This window comes from Seriola aureovittata, chromosome 12, assembly GCF_021018895.1.
Source record: "Seriola aureovittata isolate HTS-2021-v1 ecotype China chromosome 12, ASM2101889v1, whole genome shotgun sequence".
In the NCBI taxonomy this organism is placed as follows: Eukaryota; Metazoa; Chordata; class Actinopteri; order Carangiformes; family Carangidae; genus Seriola; species Seriola aureovittata.
Window position 1 is genome coordinate 18,089,491 of NC_079375.1, and position 19,459 is coordinate 18,108,949.

The 19,459-nt window shown below is 37.8% G+C and overlaps 2 protein-coding genes across 2 annotated transcripts; one reads left to right on the forward strand and one right to left on the reverse strand.

Moving 5' to 3' along the window:
• Nucleotides 1-34: 34 nt before the first annotated feature.
• On the reverse strand, nucleotides 35-1,531 carry LOC130178709 (zyxin-like). Its single transcript, XM_056391158.1, has 3 exons — nucleotides 1,477-1,531; nucleotides 961-1,109; nucleotides 35-857 (listed from the first exon to the last, which is right to left on the reverse strand). Exons 1-3 carry the CDS (start codon nucleotides 1,529-1,531, stop codon nucleotides 180-182), a joined length of 882 nt encoding a protein of 293 aa, XP_056247133.1. The 3' UTR covers nucleotides 35-179.
• Nucleotides 1,532-5,754: 4,223 nt separating this feature from the next.
• pcyt1aa (phosphate cytidylyltransferase 1A, choline a) lies at nucleotides 5,755-15,577 on the forward strand. The gene is made up of 9 exons (XM_056392068.1): nucleotides 5,755-6,115; nucleotides 8,752-8,865; nucleotides 9,410-9,509; nucleotides 9,738-9,854; nucleotides 10,247-10,398; nucleotides 10,608-10,686; nucleotides 11,899-12,041; nucleotides 12,325-12,513; nucleotides 12,980-15,577. The coding sequence occupies exons 2-9, from the start codon at nucleotides 8,752-8,754 to the stop codon at nucleotides 13,196-13,198; spliced, it is 1,113 nt and encodes a 370-aa protein (XP_056248043.1). The 5' UTR covers nucleotides 5,755-6,115; the 3' UTR covers nucleotides 13,199-15,577.
• Nucleotides 15,578-19,459: the final 3,882 nt, after the last annotated feature.

Consider the following 19,459-nt stretch of genomic DNA (forward strand, 5'->3'; position numbering starts at 1 on the left):
GAAAGCATTGTTTACATGCCTGTCTTATAAAACATGTGATGATCTGATGATGATTTGAATTTAACTCTGTTTTTTTGTTTAGATGTGGTTTTACAGTCCTGTCTTGGTTTGGCCTTGTGATTTAATTTGTAGTCTTGCCCTGCATAGAAGGCTATCATTTCTTAGGCACTTTGTTTTTTTTACTGTGGTTCTGCTGGATCGGTATAACGAAAGGGATCATAAAGGTCACGTTTGAAATCATAAGGGTCAAAGTAAGGGTAGGGGCCTTTCGCAGTGGCTGGTGATGCAGGGGCACTTTCCTCAGCTTTTGCTGCTTCCTCTTTCACCACTTTCTCCTCGGCAGGTGCCTCTGGTGCGGCTGTTTCCTGAATAGGGCGGGGAGGGTGGTCGATGAGGCAGTCAGGATCCCAGTATGGGTCACAGTCATACTCCATACCTTTGGCAGTGACAGCAGGAGGTGGAGGTGGGACAGACTTTTTAGGAGCAGGAGGAGGTGGGGGTGGTTGGGTTGGAGCTGGAGCTGGAGCCTTTATCTCCTCCTCTGTTTTGGGCCTGCAGGCGGGGTTGAGTCGTGGGTCGCACAGCACTGGAACAGCCCCTGTTGGCAAGTACACGATTTGAGGTTTGCACAGTGGGTCTTTAGGGTTACACAGATAGATCCTCTGAGCATTCTCCAGAGGGTCTGGTGTAGGAGCAGGGGTGGTGGGAGGTGGAGGAGGCTGGGTGGTTGTAGTTGGTGCTGCAGTGGTAGTCAGTACACCCAGGACATTTTGATAACTGGAAGCGTCTGGGCCATAGGTCAACTCCAAGTGACGCATCTGCTGATACAGCATCCTGATCCTGTCAATCTCATAGATCTGATGGAGAAACACAGAAAAATATCAGAGACAAAACAAAACATTTTTACCTGAATAGAACCACATATGTAGTATTTAATATTTCCACTCATCCTCAACTTACTCCCTCAATGTGTCCAATGCTGTTGTAGAAGCGGTAGTAGGACTGAAAGTCCGGGGTGCCACGGTACCACTTTGGGTCAATGTTTCTCTTAGGTCGAGAATTAGTCAAGAAATCATGTGCTTGAGCTGCGTCAATGTTGAATGGATTCCCTGTGGATGAACATGGAAGCAGGAATTATAAGGATACTGTTCTGACACCATTTGAATTCCAATTTGAGAAGTACTCTGTTTTTAATCACTAAGAAATTTGGTAAAAACGGAGTGGAAGATTAAATACCTCCAGAATTCTTTACTTTCACAAGAGATGTTGCTTCTAGAAAACCTGCAGGGAAGCAGAGGAAACATAAACTTCACTATGCAAAGTATGACAGTACACAGACACTAAAACAATCATCCAAGTGGCTGCTCTAAGAGTGCAAAGACTCTCTATTCACTAGCTTGAATCCAGCATTAAGTCAACTCTTTAATAAAGGTCAAATGAAAAATAACTCATTTCATGCACTTTACTCAGACAAACCTGGCATTAACAGCAGGCAGCACAGCGCCCTCGACAGGGACACGTGGAAAAGCATCTTTGGCATCTGCAATTGTGATATCAAGCATAACCCCAATTATTTAGCATTTCGTCTTACATGCTGTTATTTATAAAAGGATATGAAATAGGTATACACACAGAACCACACACAAAGGTACATACTGCACACTGAAAGCAAAAATTGTACAAAAAATATCCAGGAACTCTCAAAAGTTTCACAATCCATGACATTGACCACCAGATGAAGATTCACTGCCTTCAAAAACTTACATTGTAGTCTATCTGTACTACTTAGTAATGAACATTTTTATTTCCTGTCAAGTTACTACTATACTTTGCATGTTTATTCAATTATAGTATCTGTCTGATATTTATTTACCGATCTGTTTGCTGCGACATTTGCAGATCAGCTCTCAAATAATTTAAACCACCACAGACAACGTGATGGAAATTAAATATTTGAAAATGTCCATTTTTAAACTTGACAAGGCTGCTACAGTAAAAATGAGAACTGAACCTGCTCACCTGCTGTTGCATCTCCCCAGCCCTGGTCTAATCTGCTGCACAACATAACTGTTCATAAATACTACTGTTGATCCTGGGGCCTTTCCATTGGCCACTGAGCTGCAAGTCGGCCTAACTCCACCCCTTGAGCGTTTTCTGTTGAGACGTGGAAGAGCTCATTAGCACGCTGAGCATGAACCAGCAGTAAAAGATCAACTTCAAACAAAATGTTACTCCTTGTAAAGCCACAAGAAACAGCCCTGTAACAGCAGGTCACCCACTGGGTGCACAGGCAGTCAAGTTACCTAGAGTTACCATAGGGATCGCAGTCCTGGATGAAGCCAACAGTGGAGCTAGAATTCTTGCATTCAAAAACAGAAAGTTTCTAAAATCTATAGCTGTAATACACAGATTTTTCAGTTTGTTTTATGCACCAAATATGCAAAGTAGGTTGACGTACATGATGCTACAGTAGACTAATTCTTGACAAAACATGTCTGGCAGGTAAAAATTAACCCTCTGTCCCAAAACAGCTGGATGTGTCTTTTTAACTTTGGTCCTGGCCAGTCAAAAAATAGAGGGCTGAGTCAACTGCTGTTTAAGTCCCCAAGAAATATGCAGGAATTATGGGCTAGCTTGTCCAAACACCAAGTCAATGTAACACAGCCTGGGAATTGTTGTTTAGAAACTTCAAGACATATTTCTGAATCTCTAGATAGCACAAATACACATAAATGCACGTAATAAGTTATGAAGTTACTATCTGGATAAAAGTTTACACCAAATATATATAAATAATATCTTATAGTTTATTCCCTCCTGTCTCTGTTGGAGATAAAAACATTGGGAGAATGATAAATACAATCAAATACATAATGTGAATGGAAATAAGACAAAAACAAATGTGTGGAGGCTCTTTTCCTACTGTCTGCCATCAGATCAACACACCACTGTGAGATCAAGTGGCAAACTATTACAAGTGATTCAGAAAATGATGTGTGAAAGCACATTTTATATATTGTCTCTAGTGTGAACAGAGGGCAGTGTGGATTAGTGATGCTAGTAAATGATCAAAATAGCAAGGATAGATCTTAACCCAATAAAAAGCTTTTCGTCACAGGCTGAACGCATCACTGGGTTCCTACAAGTGTTTGAGAAATAGCCACGTAACCCACTGGAATCAGAGGGGGTATTGTGTGTGTGTGTGTGTGTGTGTGTGTGTGTGTGTGTGTGTGTGCGTGTGTGTGTGTGTGTGTGTGTGTGTGTGTGTGTGTTGGTGGCCCCACTGATGGATAAATATTTCATTATGAAACAAGAACACTCAATGGATATGCTGTGTCTAAACTGAATCAGCCCAAATGTCCATTAGCTGGCTCAGTTATATTTTTGAGCTGACTGTTACTTGCTTTTTTTACATTCTCACATCATCTTTTGACTTACTCGTGACTTTCTTCACTTCCACTTTGTTCAGTGATTGTCGGCCTATATGGTGTTTGTCATTTCAACAGTGAAGCAAATTCTATCCTTCAAACCAGCAGGTAAGGCTGCGATCAAAGAGCACAAGAAGGAGACAGGGAGTCTAAAGTAGAGTTCTGCCAGGTGGCTGGTGAACATCACACTGTAATTGTTCTGTGCAGATGACAAAAATGGAAGGGTAAGGGTACCTGTTACTCTTAAATCATATACATTTATTTTACCTGTACGTTGAAACAAACAGCCGCGATATAAATCAAACTGTTTTAAAGATAGTTCAAGTAGGGCAAAAAAACATATAGTGCCCTCAGGAATCTGACATGATTTTTCATTATTTTTACAGGGTTGTCAGAGTAACACTTAGATCTGTTGACAATATTTAATGATTTATACAACAATAAATGGAGCCATCAGTTTTGTACTTGTTAAGAGGGAACCAAATGAATCTGGACAAGCCTTGTGGCAGTTTGAAAGCAAACTGAAAAGATAAACTCTCCGAATGGATGAAACAATGTCTTAAAAAATGACAACAGTAAATGTTACAAGGGGTTTATAGTGTTGAATGTGATTCTGATAGAGATTATATCTCTTCTGTTTTTTGATTGAAAAAGTAAAATATGTTGCAAAGATCTTACATCCAGACTGTTGAATAAACTATATTAATACATCTTTTCAAATAGATGATTACTTGTGAAAGAAAATCATTAAACACTCCATAATGGTAGTGAATCATCTTAATGCTCTGTGGTGTTTATTTCAAGTTAAACCTGCGATGGAGACCACGGGTTAGTTGCATTACTCTGGTGTACAGCTTTCGTTGCACAACTTTACCACCACCTTCAGGGTATCAATTATCGTAATGTGTGCCCCTCTGATCTTCAAGTGAAATTACACCTTGTCATGGAGCTCTCTGCAGGAAACCAGAGGATCAGCTAGGGAGAAATGTTTTCAGCTCTATACAGTTAGGTACCTCTGTGCTGTCTTTCCACAGCGGCAATTTCCTTTCATACTCTGAAAGCAATTTAGTTCTGACTCTGATCAACATGCTAGAAATGTGAACCAGATCAACACAATGCTTGTTATAGGACAATATTCAATGTTCTTGTTGTAACCACTGCAAATATTTGTATGAAGCAGGCTTTCCTCTTGTTTCTTGAAGAAGAACATTTGCAAATGTCAGAAAAAAAGGTGTAAAAGGAACCAACATAGCAAATTTGATTTGGTCCACTGACAGCCTACACAGTCCATCCTCACTCTGCCCACATACAGCAAAGATTGATGCTCCATGGGTGGAAATGTAGGAACATTTACAGTATGAGCCATGATATAGCCTTATCTTAGCTGACTGCACCACCACAGCTGGCCCTAAGTTGGTCCTATCCAGACAAGGTTCAGCACTGGTAGCAGATGTCAGCCTTGATTAAACCTCAGCTAAGCAACGTGTCAACCGCACTCTCCATACTTGGCCCAGACTCAAGTTGCCTTAACAATGGTGGTTTTTACACATTTATTCATATTTCAATATATACACACATATCAATATTATTATTACTAGTGTAGTGTTAGCCTACAATTACTCAATACTGAATTGAAGTACATTTTTAAAGTACTTTACTTGAGTATTTCCATTTTATGTCATTTTACTACTACTCCACTAGATTTCAGAGGGAAATATTGCACTCCACTTCCAATTTCGCAGACAGCTACTCGTTACTTTGCTAAATTGAGATTTTATTTGCAAAACATATGCTCATTTTATTTTTTAAAAATGTGAAAAATATGCTGTTTATTCTTTAAAAAAGACATTGTTTTTATTTTGTAAATTTGCAAATGCTACTCTTATTTATTTGAGATTTTGACTTTCACTAGAAGACTTTTACTTCTAATGGAGTAATTTATATAGTGTGCTATTTTTACTTTACTTTCTTACTTAATACATCTTCTTCGGCCTATGCAATGCATACCACAAATAAATGTGGAAAAAGTCCTATTTGTAAACTCAAATGAATGTATAGCAGTCGTGGAAATGGCTGTACAGTATTTGAATGTGTGAGGAATCCACTAATACACCAAAGGGGTTTATGGCCTCCATGTGAGATGTGGATAATCCATATATCATATTTTCCAACATGTTTTAGCATCTGTAGGAGGCATGCCATCAAACGGACATCTTGTTGAAGCGTCTCCTTGTCCTATACAGTATTTCCACTGGGTGGTAGCACGATAGAACACCGGAAACGTTCGACTCGTTACGTCAGTTCCTTTAAGGATGTCGAAGTTTTGTAGTTCCTGTGTTGTTGACCTGTCAGCGTTGTAGTACAAGCTCTCACTGCTGATAATTTGTTTGTCCTTCTGCTAGTTGCAGTCTTTTTCCGTCAGCAGCACAGCGAGGACCAGGGCGTCGGACGTACAGGACTGTTTGTACTTACTGTTGTTGCTGCTGTCAGCTAACCAGTGAGCTAACGGCTGAAGTTAGCTAACAAGCCTACCAACTTGACAGCTAGCTTATAGCTTGCTAGCTAGCATTCGACGGTAGCTAGCGTTAACTAGCTTTCTAGCAGTTAGCTCGCCAGGCTGCTGGCAGTAGGAGGGGAGGAAGCCGCCCACTCCTGCAAAGCAGCCATTCCGGACAAAAGAGTGAACGGTAGGTGAGCACAAACTTAAAGCAGCTGTCTAACGTTAACTAACAGTACTATACGGGATAGTTAGCATATTGATTTAAAGATTTTGGCCAGAGGGAAAGCTTCTAGTAAGCCAGGGTTGAGCTGCACAACCGGTGTCACCAGTGCAACTCCTCTGTCAGCTGTTTCAGTCACTGGTTTCACTGTCATTAGTCCAAGCTGGACGGGTGTTGTGCTGACTCAAGGTAACTTTTGGCATTTCTCTTCCTATTTTTGTGACACATTCGAAGTGACATTGAAATAGTCGAGAAAGGAAACATTGGGAACATTGTGTGAAATGCAGTTGAAGCCTGTGGTTCTCAAAGTTGGGTCCGGGGACCATCAGGAGGCCAGGCAAGGATCTCAGTGGCCCTGATATCAACTTTACTGTAAGAACAGAACAGAACTTTTTTAAGTGACCTCCATGTCTACTTTGTTATACCCCAAACTATAATATTCTGCAAATATTATATTGTTTAAATTATAGTCTATTCACTGATTAGTTGATTGATAATTAATGAACTTCTACAACTACTTTGAACATTGATTTGAGTTCCACTATCTTTAATATGAAGATTTGCTGCTCTTCTTTGTTGTAAATAATTATGAATTAAATATCTCAAGGTTATGGACTGTTGGTCAAACTTAATAAACAATTTGACTTATGTCACATTGGGGACTTGGAAACTGTAGTAAGCATTTAATTATTTTGGAATTTTAAAGGGTAAATGATTCATGATTAGTTAAGAAAATTATTGCAAGATTTATTAATGGTGACAATAATTAGTTGGTTGCATCCCTAAATACTGGTAGTTACTTATTCACCAATAAACCATATTTGGTTTTTGAGAGGCATTGTCTCACTAAATGGGTTTACAAGGTCTGTCATGTTGCAGAACACCTGGTTAAACAAGACTTGGCACTGTCCTTTTGTTGCTTTCTTTTTATAGCAGTCGGTTTCTGTTATGATGACATGTGCTGTTCATGTAAATCTTCTCTGGCAGTGTGTGTGGGAGCCCTGCAGGGCTTCTCACTCACAGTGCTCAGCTGCTGCCAAGAGGTAACAGAGTGCATTTACTCAGTGTTGGATCAGGTAGCTGCTACCACCAGGAACATGTACTGTCACATCTGTCACTCATAGCGAGTCACACTTTCATAACTGACCCAGCGGCAAAAGTCCACCCCAAGGATTATTAAGTCTTAATTGCAAGTGAAAGAAGTGACAGCGCCAGATATTTTAAAATAATGACCCCTCCCTTCATTGACCCATGGCTTCATTTTTGGTTGCATGATGGAATGTGTGGAATGGGGCAGAGCCTTAACCCATAACACAGGAACCCTCTGTAATGGGATATCAGAACTAGTCCCTATTGTTTTGCTGTACTCTAATAGATAGGGTGGGACTTGCATCATCCTTTTGGATTGGATCTGTAAAGGTGTTTCAACCTCTGTTTAGAGAATGCAAATTAATGTTAAAATGAAAAGACTATTTTAGATGGTGCTGTTTTACCAGGATACATAGGACAGTTGTAGGCTCAACCAAGACACTGATCACTGAGCTTAGACTCTTATGGGTTTATTTGGTTCTGCAGTTTTAAGTTAATTGACAGAAAAATAATCATTGTTTAAGTCAAGCAAAAATTCATAACATTTGACGGTCCCAACTTCTCAAATGTGAGAATTTGTTGCTTTTCTCTGTTTTATTGTAAATCAGATATCTTTGGGTTTGGGTCTGAAGACATCACCTGGAAATAAAGAAAATAAACATTAGATCAATCAGTGATGAAAATTATTAGTTACTTGGAGCCCTACTTTATGACGTCTAGTACAGATATCCAGGATGTAGAGCTTGATGAAATCATAATATTTCATTTTTTCAACTGCAATGTTGAAGATTTTGAAGTTTTTTGTTTTTATGTCCTTGGTAGTGACGTTTTGTGTGGCTTTAAAGTTCCCTCTAAATATACCAGTGTGTGGAGTCACTGGAAAGTCATCAGCTGGAGGTTATGTGCAAAGCAAAGTCACCTGAAGTCAATCAGAATCCAATATGAAACTATCCCCTCTTGTGGTGGAGTGCTGACTCTGGCATCTGGAGATTCATCCCTACTTCAAATGTGACGTTAACGTGATCCCAGTCACCCATGCTCATTGGAAGTGTCAGCAGACCAGGAATCTGAATTGAAGGCCGGATATGGTTCATTTTACATTTTAAGGAACAAAATGTTTTATGTTGAAACAGGTGGTGTTTGCTTAATTTTCACTTGACCTTTTCTTATGAAAACTCTTCTGTTTTTTTTAATCTGAGGCGTCCTGGTGGTTCCTTGAGCCGAGGAACATTCTGTATTCTCCCTCTTCTTACTGGGTCAAAGTTGACTCAGGATATGTCATCTGCCACAACCTCACAGCTGTCTAGATTTACAGTCTGCCTGTACTGTATGTTATTCAATGCTTACTATAATTATGTAACGTAGAGGTCATGTCCAGAGAGGGGGCATATTTTACATAGTAAAACTAAGTATCTGCACCTGTGTGTCGCTTTTTAGTGATACTAAAAGATGGCAAAGCAGTGTATGGTGTATTCAATATATTTAGTGTTTTAATTATGTTTGTCTTGGCCCAGATGGAGGCCCAAAGCTCCAGCGGGCTGCTGCTGACCAGGAAGAGAAGAAGAGAGGGCTCCAATGGGGAGACCGATGAGGCCGAGAGGCTTGTGAAAATCCCCAGATGTACTGTGGTGAGCAAGTTGTCATTGAGCAGTATATATGGCCAGCAGTTCCTATAGGTTCTGTGTGTGTGCATGTGCCACCCTGGCTGTTTATACGTGCAGTATGTGGATACATGCGGATACAAGATCGATACAAAATTATGTTCTTTACAGAAGTCTTAAATTAGTTTTATCTGTTGTGCGCATCATGTATCACATTTTATATTGGTTTTATTTCTTTGTTATGTTCTCTGGAAATGGCACAACATTGCAAAGACAGCTAGGCACGATTTCAACACAAAGAACACCTAAGCAATTGAGATTTGATCATTTCAGATTTTGGCTGATGTAATGGGCTTAAATAATGTCATCAGCTGTTTAACTAGAACAGAAACATGTTTGATTTTCACATGAACTTTTTTTGTAAGAGTCTCGGTTACTAGTCCAATAGTGAGAGCCCAGTTACAGAAGAGAGAGTTATTCAGGACGTTGTAAAGCAATCATTTTGTGTGACCTAGTAGAAAACTTAATTGATCACTGACATCCTTTCATTCTGTGGGTTGGGCTCTTTTAGGGATTGAAGCACCCTGCACCTTTTGCCGATGAGCTGGAACCAGCTGATGGTAAACCCTATGAGAGAGTCAACATGGAGGAGGCCAAGAGGGGGACACCACGTGAGTCAGATTCTTTAAGCTGATATGTCTTTCTATGACAGTTTCTCAGTCTGTCTCATGCTGCTTAGTCTGACGAGACTTTTAATGTCTCTCCTCAAATTTTTATACACTTCTTTTAACTTCAGTATTGGTACATTTCCATACATACATAAGGACAAACAAGTATGATTTTAGATTCACTATGACTCTTTCATCTCTGCGTGTCTTGTCTTGTCTCTTTCTGTCCAGCCGACAGACCGGTCCGGGTGTATGCTGATGGCATCTTTGACGTTTTCCACTCAGGTCATGCCAGAGCTCTCATGCAGGCTAAATGCCTCTTCCCAAATACACACCTCATTGTTGGAGGTAAATATTAGTCTGTGTGTGGGGCCATATTGGCTTTCACAGTAGGAGACTTCTATCAGCTGCTTCTTTCTTAAGTGTGAAACTCTACCGACAGGACTACAATAGAGATAAATAGAGTGCAGGTCTGATGAATTCAGACATCTGTTAAAGAATGTTAAAAGATAAAGATGTTTCTGTGTAATCCAGCTTCAACACCTTCAACCTCATTCTTTATTTGTTCTCTTTGTTCCATTCTGTGCTTTGTGTTAAATGTGTATGTGTAAGACTGATGACTCTTTTACTTCAAACAATAAATTTACTTACAGGTACAAATAAAGTAATGTACATACCTACCTACCATGTTCTAAGCTCCTTAAATAATAATTTCTGCAAATATTTGTACCCACTCACAGTGTGCAGTGATGATCTGACCCACAAATACAAGGGCTTCACAGTGATGAATGAGGATGAGCGCTATGATGCCGTCAGACATTGCCGCTACGTGGATGAAGTGGTACGAAACGCTCCCTGGACGTTAACGCCAGAGTTCCTCACAAGACATCGGGTGAGTGGATAAAAACAGAGTTAAAGACAAAAACCACGATTACAGATACACTGTAGAATCTTGATGTGAGAAACCAACAACAAAATGTTTGTATAATAATCTAAAAGAACGAGTTGATCAGCCACCGACCCTGATTTTGTGTAACCTTCTCCCTGTTGTTTTTTGTACAATTTGTAGATCTGAATCTACTGTGTTTACTATGTCTCCAGATCGACTTTGTGGCCCATGATGACATCCCATACTCCTCAGCGGGCAGTGATGACGTATACAAGCACATTAAAGACGCTGGTGAGTGCCAAAATAACCGAAAGTGGTAGTGCGGTACACAACTAATTAAATGATACAGTTCAGTGTTTACTACTGCTTCCCATGCACACATGGTACTGTATATCATGCTGGAATTGAAAATGTAAAAGAATTTTTTGTAATACAGAAATGTTTTCAAATTGAGCTGCTAAGTAAGATGCTGGATTATATGACTAATTACAAAGACACTTGTGGATACCAGTTGTTTGGTCAAAAATAGTATTAGTAGAATACAGTGACACTGAACTGAGTTGTATTTGTTACCAGGAAATAGATGATAGATAACATTAGAGCACATGTTCCTTAAAGGGGAACACCACCAATTATACACATGAAAGTCTAGTTCACCAATCTTGGGGAAGAAAACTAAATATGTGAAATATGGTGGTGGAGGTCTTTTGTGGTTCCAGGGGGAAGCTATGTGTATCTACTGGACACCTGCAGCTCAAGGCTACATTAACACACCTGAATTTCTGACCAAACTGTCTGTAATCAAATTGCATTGTGGGTAATATAGATGCCAGGTTTTGACAAAGAAGAAGAAAGTGAGGAATAAAAATGATATCTCTGGTTATGCTGCACTGATTTTAATCAGTTTGTTTAAACTATCCAGTGTGAGTCTGACAGCTGTAGGAGTGAAATGCTACATCAGTGGAACATTGTAATATTGCATTAAATTAGAAAAATACATCAGTTGGATCAGGAACTTGCTGGATGAGATCTATAAACCATTATAATTTGTCCCATTTTAACAATTTTCCCTTGACTAAATTCAGGAACTGCGTACAAAGGCTAATCCCAAATCATGACTAATGGAGATTTTTTTTCTTCAGACTATACGTCAGCTCAATAATGGCACTGACTTTTGGGTCACGAGCATTATAGACTAAATTGATTACACCTGTGGGTGCCACAACACCCCCTGTACACGTGTGTATTCTATTCTATTGACTGGGAAGAGAAAAGACGGAGCCCACCTGCACCACCATGTGAGGATGAATGGTTCCAGGTTCACTTTGATTCATAAAACTCTGAGTTACTCTGTGTTAACGTCAGTCAGTGCTGTCAGGTGAAATAGTGAAGTTGATCCTGGCCATAAATTCTTGCCCTGACTCGTGCAAGAAGACTATGATGAAGACAAAATGACCTTGGCATTACTGTGTGTATCCTTTTGACCTCTGCTGTGTCTCTTAGGTATGTTCGCTCCCACCCAGCGGACAGAAGGCATCTCCACCTCTGACATCATCACCCGCATTGTGCGTGATTATGATGTGTACGTCAGACGCAACCTACAGAGAGGATACACAGCCAAGGAACTCAACGTCAGCTTCATCAATGTATGAAACTTTCAGCCTTGGTTTTGTTTGAGAAAAAATTTTTTGTTGGCTGTGTGTGTGTGTGTGTGTGTGTGTGTGTGTGTGTGTGTGTGTGTGTGTGTGTGTGTGTGTTGTGTGTGTGTGTGTGTGTGTGTGTGTGTGTGTGTGTGTGTGTGTGTGTGTGTGTGTGTGTGTGTGTGTGTGTGTTTGTGTGTTTGTGTGTTTGTGTGTGTGTGTGTGTTTGTGTGTTTGTGTTTGTTTGTGAGAGGTGATTCATGGCCTTTGTGGTCCTCACTCTCACCAGGAGAAGAAATACCACCTGCAGGAGCGTGTGGACAAAGTGAAGAGGAAGGTTCGTGATGTGGAGGAGAAGAGCAAGGAGTTTGTCCAGAAGGTGGAGGAGAAGAGCATCGACCTCATCCAGAAATGGGAGGAAAAATCCAGGGAGTTCATTGGCAACTTCCTGCAGATGTTTGGCCCTGAGGGAGCTCTGGTGAGGACATTGGTTTTGTTTGGTCTTTAATCAGTTTAATCAGGCAGCATGACTAAAAACACATCCTTATTTACACTGTTGATTGCCTGGAAGACATGTTGCAGTGGGAAGGAAGACTTGACAGTCTGTAACACGCAACTGGGAAAACATTTCGCTCAGTGACACACTTGTAATAACATACCAAAACGACTTCACTTTGCTGTAAAGTTTATTTAATAGTAATAATTTAAAAGTTAATCAAACAGATTCTACTGATTGAGCCAAGAGCCAAATTTATTTAAAATGACAAAAACCAAAATGATTCACAGGTCATCACAAACCAAATAGCTTTCACCACAGCTTTTCTACTGTTTAGCCAGCTTTTTTAAATGCTCAGCTCATCCTGTGTTCATGTTTTCTGCTCTGATTGTATCGTCATCTGATGTAACAGACATTCACTCCTCATGTCTCTGCCTCTCCTCCGTAGAAACACATGCTGAAGGAGGGAAAAGGCCGCATGCTGCAGGCCATCAGCCCCAGGCACAGCCCCGACAGCAGCCCCACCCGCGAGGAGCGTTCCCCCTCTCCCACCTTCCGTCTCCCCTTCTTCACCAAGACCTCCCCTCCACCCTCGCCTCCGCCTCACCACAGCGGGGCCCGAGGATACCTCATCAGCGAGGACGACGATGAAGACGACGAAAACTAGAGCGCGTTTGAATTCTCCGCTCTGTATGTCTGCAGTCAGTGCTGCCAGTTAACTGAGCTGTCGAGTAGCGTGGTTTTCATGGAGCTCCTGCTTCCATTTTTTTTTTTTTTTCCTGTTTTTGATTTTATGTTGATGTTTAGCACTTCAGTGTCTCCTTAACTGTAACAACCAGTTTCTCCACAGCTCTTGTTTTTAACAGCCAATTTTGTCCTTTTTGTCTTTGTGTAACGGTCAGTCAAAGTTACCACTAGTCACTTGAGTTCTTTGAAAATTAGTCTCATTTATCTCTGTCACTTTTGATGTTGATTTTATTAGTCACTCACTGTCACGTAGGAATATTTGCAGGTGTTACACTCAGCGCACTCTTCCATTCATGACGGTATTCTTAAGGTGTGCATTGTAGTGTTGCAGGAGTTTGTGTTTTTGTTTTTGTCATGTAAGCGAGAGGGCTTGAAGGGTTTTTGGTCACTTGTTGGAACAGCACATGTTGTTTTGGTGGGCGAGAGGTGACCTCATGGAGACACTGTTGATTATATCTGGGGGAAGCTTTTCAGAGCTGGTCAGAAAACTAAAGGTTTTAAATGATCTGCTCATGTGGTGTGGCGGTTTATATTCTGCTCACACCAGCATCAAATCAACCTGGCTTTTCTTTGATAACAGGAAAACTCCAGATTAAATCAAATCAGATCTGAGTCAGAGTAATGGTGTTATATATCTACTAAACAGCAGCTTTTTTCTCAAGGTTGTCTGCCTGCTTTGGGGCTATGCGTGTCTGTGTGTATGTGCATGTGATATTTTGTGTGCAGGCTCTTACAGTATGTCGGCATGTTTGAAATGTCTTCTGTCAACATTCTTCATCTATTGACAGGTCTGGGTTCAGATTGACTTACTGCATATAGTAATAAATTTGCTTATTTCTTTTTTTTTTTTTTTTTTGTCTGCGGACAAGAATCGGTCTTTGAAAGAATAGTTTCGAACTGGATGCCTTTTAATGTGGCGTAAAAGAAAGTCTTTCAAAGTTTGCAAGGATGACCCATTTAAATGATGTAGAAATACTTATTTTTGTAGATTTCGTTATCCTCTGTACAGATATGATCTTAATCATCCCTTTTTAGAAGTGCTTTTTCAGGCTGAGCAGAGAATCAACACTAGAGAGGCTGGACTTTGTTTTGTTTTTTTCCTTTTTTCTAATGTAGATCTGGGCCATAGGGAAGTAATCATTTTTCATCTGAAACACGTGATGATGATAGAAAGTATTAGGTCTTCTTATATAGCAAAACACCTGAGAATGGTCTAAATGCCCTACTTGTAAGAAATCACTTCTTTTGGTTTGAGTCATAAGCACAACATAGGTTTCTTTTATGAATAAGGCCTTCTCATTGGTAGCACGCTTACAAGGGAAAATACATTCAGGGATTTGGGGTTTTTCCATATCAGGCACCAATTTACAGGACTTCCATTTAATGAAATGAGTCTGTGCATGCAGTCTGCATCAGTGTAGAAATGTATTTTGGTAGCCTGGACTGCACTGTGTTACATAGGTGGGTGAAGGGTTCAGGTTTATGTATCAATGAAACTCCAGATCAACATTCATGTAGCTACCTCCTTCTTCCCTGAACTGATTGTTTCCTTAGATGAGCACAAAGTATGAGTATTTTTTTTCCTTTCTGAACAGAGCCATTGTTCCAGCACTGAAGCAATGTGACTGGTCAAATATTTGAGATTTCTAGGCATCTGTGTGTGTGTGTCCTGCATCTCCAGTGATAAAGCATGTGTTGTGTCTCCAATATAACTGTAAATGAAACATCACAGGTGATCTGAAGATGTAATGCAATACTGTTAGATGACTCTAATATAAATGTTGACGGACATTGGATCAATCTGTTCTAGGCTTGGGTTCCCAAAAGCACTTATGGTGTAAATGGATCTTTGCTGCAGCAACAAAAACTGCCTCTATTCTCGTGGGCGTTAATCAGATTATAAAGTTGAGAAATAACTGTTCTACTACTAAGTTCTACTTTTGGTATTAAAACCACAAAACTACAGTATAATTCCAGTATAATTCGCTGAGGAAATCCAGCCTTGATTTTGGTGCTAAGCTACTTTTGGGAAGCCTCGCCTTGATTCTTGTGGAATCTGTTCTTTTAAAATCAGTGTGAACTTCTCAGTAGGAGCATGTCCATGTTAAGAGCTCAAGCTGGCAAAGACTTGAGTGGCAAGCCAACAACAGCCACTACTACAAAGATATAAATGTACATGTTTTTAACTACAAGTGTTTTAATTGTATTATTTTACTGTTTGGGGTTATTTTTGTTTTACGTTCTGGATGTAGAGGAAGAGCAAGACAGGAAAAATGTATTAAACATGTTGGCCAAAGCATTTCATGACCAATCATTTTCTCTCTTGTGGTTTACTGTAACTGCGGAGGTCTTTTCTGGGTGCATCATTTTTTCACATGATAATGGTTAGTTAGGATCAGGGAGTTTATTCCTTTTGTAGTCTGTAGATCAAGTTTGGGCACAATTCGCTCTCAGTGTAGCTTTTTCCTTATGAAAAATGTGAAAAATGAAAAGGCTTTGAGCCAATATGTCACACAAATAGACAGGATGAACAGGACTGAGCACAGCCATGCCACAGTAAATATTACCCAAGATCCATTGTGCTTACACCCCCCACCACCACCCTGATTTCATTTTAATTAAGGCTATAATCAGTTGGTAGTTATCATCATTAGTCCTGTACCAGCCAACTCCCCTTACAGATGGTAGTAGCAAGGCCGGCCCAAGGCATAAGAGAACTAAGCGGCTGCTTAGGGCCACTGTGGCACCATATCTTTTTTTCAACCCATAGGCACCACAACAGTCTGCCAGACTGTCATATATAATAACATTGTTTGGGCTCTCAAGCAGTGGAAAAAATACTAATAAGTGCTACTGTACTTGTATTGGAAACTATTCGGTAGTTTTAAAATTTATTTATTTATTTGAAGGCTAAAATTGTCAGATAAATAAATAAATGAATAAATTTATTATACTATGATTTTTAATGCCTTACTATACTATGACTTCTTTATGCCTTACCACATTATGACATAATTTTTCGTTTTATGACATTTTTATGCTTATTATACTATGACTTTTTTTTTTTTTTTTTTTACATTTTTATGCCTTATTATACTTTATTATAATTCGTCGTTTTATGACATTTTTATGCCTTACTATACTATGACATTTTAATGCCTTATTATAATTTGACGTTTTTGACGTTTTTATGCCTTATTACACTATGACGTTTTTTGACGTTTTTATACCTTATTATACTATGACGTTTTTGACGTTTTTATGCCATACTATACTATAGCGTTTTTTGACATTTTAATGCCTTATTATAATTTGACGTTTTATGATATTTTTATGCCTTACTATACTATGACATTTTAATGCCTTATTGTAATTTGACGTTTAATGCCACTTTTATGCCTTATTACACTATGACGTTTTTTGACGTTTTTATGCCTTACTATACTATAACGTTTTTTGACATTTTAATGACTTATTATAATATGACGTTTTATGATATTTTTATGCCTTACTATACTATGACATTTTAATACCCTATTATAATTTGACGTTTTTGACGTTTTTATGCCTTATTACACTATGACGTTTTTTGACGTTTTTATGCCTTACTATACTATAACGTTTTTTGACATTTTAATGACTTATTATAATATGACGTTTTATGATATTTTTATGCCTTACTATACTATGACATTTTAATACCCTATTATAATTTGACGTTTTTGACGTTTTTATGCCTTATTACACTATGACGTTTTTTGACGTTTTTATGCCTTACTATACTATAACGTTTTTTGACATTTTAATGACTTATTATAATTTGACGTCTTATGATATTTTTATGCCTTACCATACCATGATGTTTTTTGACATTTTACTGCCTTACTATACTATGACATTTTAATGCCTTATTATAATTTAACGTTTTTGACGTTTTTATGCCTTATTACACAATGACGTTTTTTGACGTTTTTATGCCTTACTATACTATAACGTTTTTTGACATTTTAATGACTTATTATAATTAGTCGTTTTATGACATTTTTATGCTTTACCATACCATGATGTTTTTTGACATTTTACTGCCTTATTATAATTTGACGTTTTATGATATTTCTATGCCTTACTATACTATGACATTTTAATGCCTTATTATAATTTAACGTTTTTGACGTTTTTATGCCTTATTACACTATGACGTTTTTTGACGTTTTTATGCCTTACTATACTATAACGTTTTTTGACATTTTAATAACTTATTATAATTTGACGTTTTATGATATTTTTATGCCTTACTATACTATGACATTTTAATGCCTTATTATAATTTGACGTTTTTGACGTTTTTATGCCTTATTACACTATGACGTTTTCTGACGTTTTTATGCCTTACTATACTATAACGTTTTTTGACATTTTAATGACTTATTATAATTAGTCGTTTTATGACATTTTTATGCCTTACCATACAATGATGTTTTTTGACATTTTACTGCCTTATTATAATTTGACGTTTTATGATATTTTTATGCCTTACTATACTATGACATTTTAATGCCTTATTATAATTTAACGTTTTTGACGTTTTTATGCCTTATTACACTATAACGTTTTTTGACATTTTAATGACTTATTATAATTTGACGTTTTATGATACTTTTATGCCTTACTATACTATGACATTTTAATGCCTTATTATAATTTGACGTTTTTGACGTTTTTATGCCTTATTACACTATAACGTTTTTTGACATTTTAATGACTTATTATAATTAGTCGTTTTATGACATTTTTATGCCTTACCCTACCATGATGTTTTTTGACATTTTACTGCCTTATTATAATTTGACGTTTTATGATATTTTTATGCCTTACTATACTATGACATTTTAATGCCCTATTATAATTTGACGTTTTTGACGTTTTTATGCCTTATTACACTATAACGTTTTTTGACGTTTTTATACCTTATTATACTATAACGTTTTTTGACGTTTTTATGCCTTACTATACTATAACGTTTTTTGATATTTTAATGACTTATTATAATTTGACGATTTATGACATTTTTATGCTTATTATACTATGACTTTTTTTTTTTTTTTTTACATTTTTATGCCTTATTATACTTTATTATAATTCGTCGTTTTATGACATTTTTATGCCTTACTATACTACGACATTTTAATGCCTTATTATAATTTGACGTTTTTGACGTTTTTATGCCTTATTACACTATGACGTTTTTTGACATTTTAATGCCTTATTATAATTTTACGTTTTATGATATTTTTATGCCTTACTATACTATGACATTTTAATGCCTTATTATAATTTAACGTTTTTGACGTTTTTATGCCTTATTACACTATGACGTTTTTTGACGTTTTTATGCCTTACTATACTATAACGTTTTTTGACATTTTAATTACTTATTATAATTTGACGTTTTATGATATTTTTATGCCTTACTATACTATGACATTTTAATGCCTTATTATAATTTGACGTTTTTGACGTTTTTATGCCTTATTACACTATGACGTTTTTTGACGTTTTTATACCTTATTATACTATGACGTTTTTATGCCTTACTATACTATAACGTTTTTTGATATTTTAATGACTTATTATAATTTTACGTTTTATGATATTTTTATGCCTTACTATACTATGAAATTTTAATGCCTTATTATAATTTGACGATTTATGACATTTTTATGCCTTACTATACTATAACGTTTTTTGACGTTCTTATTCCTTACCATACTATGACTTTTTTTTGACGTTTTCATGCCTTACTATACTATGACGGTTTATACCTACCAGCCTGTCCAGTCTCCTTGTACCATGAGTACATGTTGCTGCCCCAGCAGACCGCAACATACCACCTGTGAGGTGCCCAGTTAGCATACCGGGTCTCGTGCTTCTCTTCAGCCCAGCAAAGTAAAAATAAATAAATAAATAAAAAGAAAATGCAATAATCCACTCTGCATTTTCATTTTCACATACTCATGGGCGTTCTATGACCATATTAAAATACAAATTGAGAAGCTATTGACAATTAAGTCCACAGTCCACAGTCCACAGTCCATTGCATACATTTACAAGCCACTATACTCTTTTGGGGTCAAAATGAAAATGCAATCTGCAGTCAGTCCTCTCATCAAGGCAGGTCATC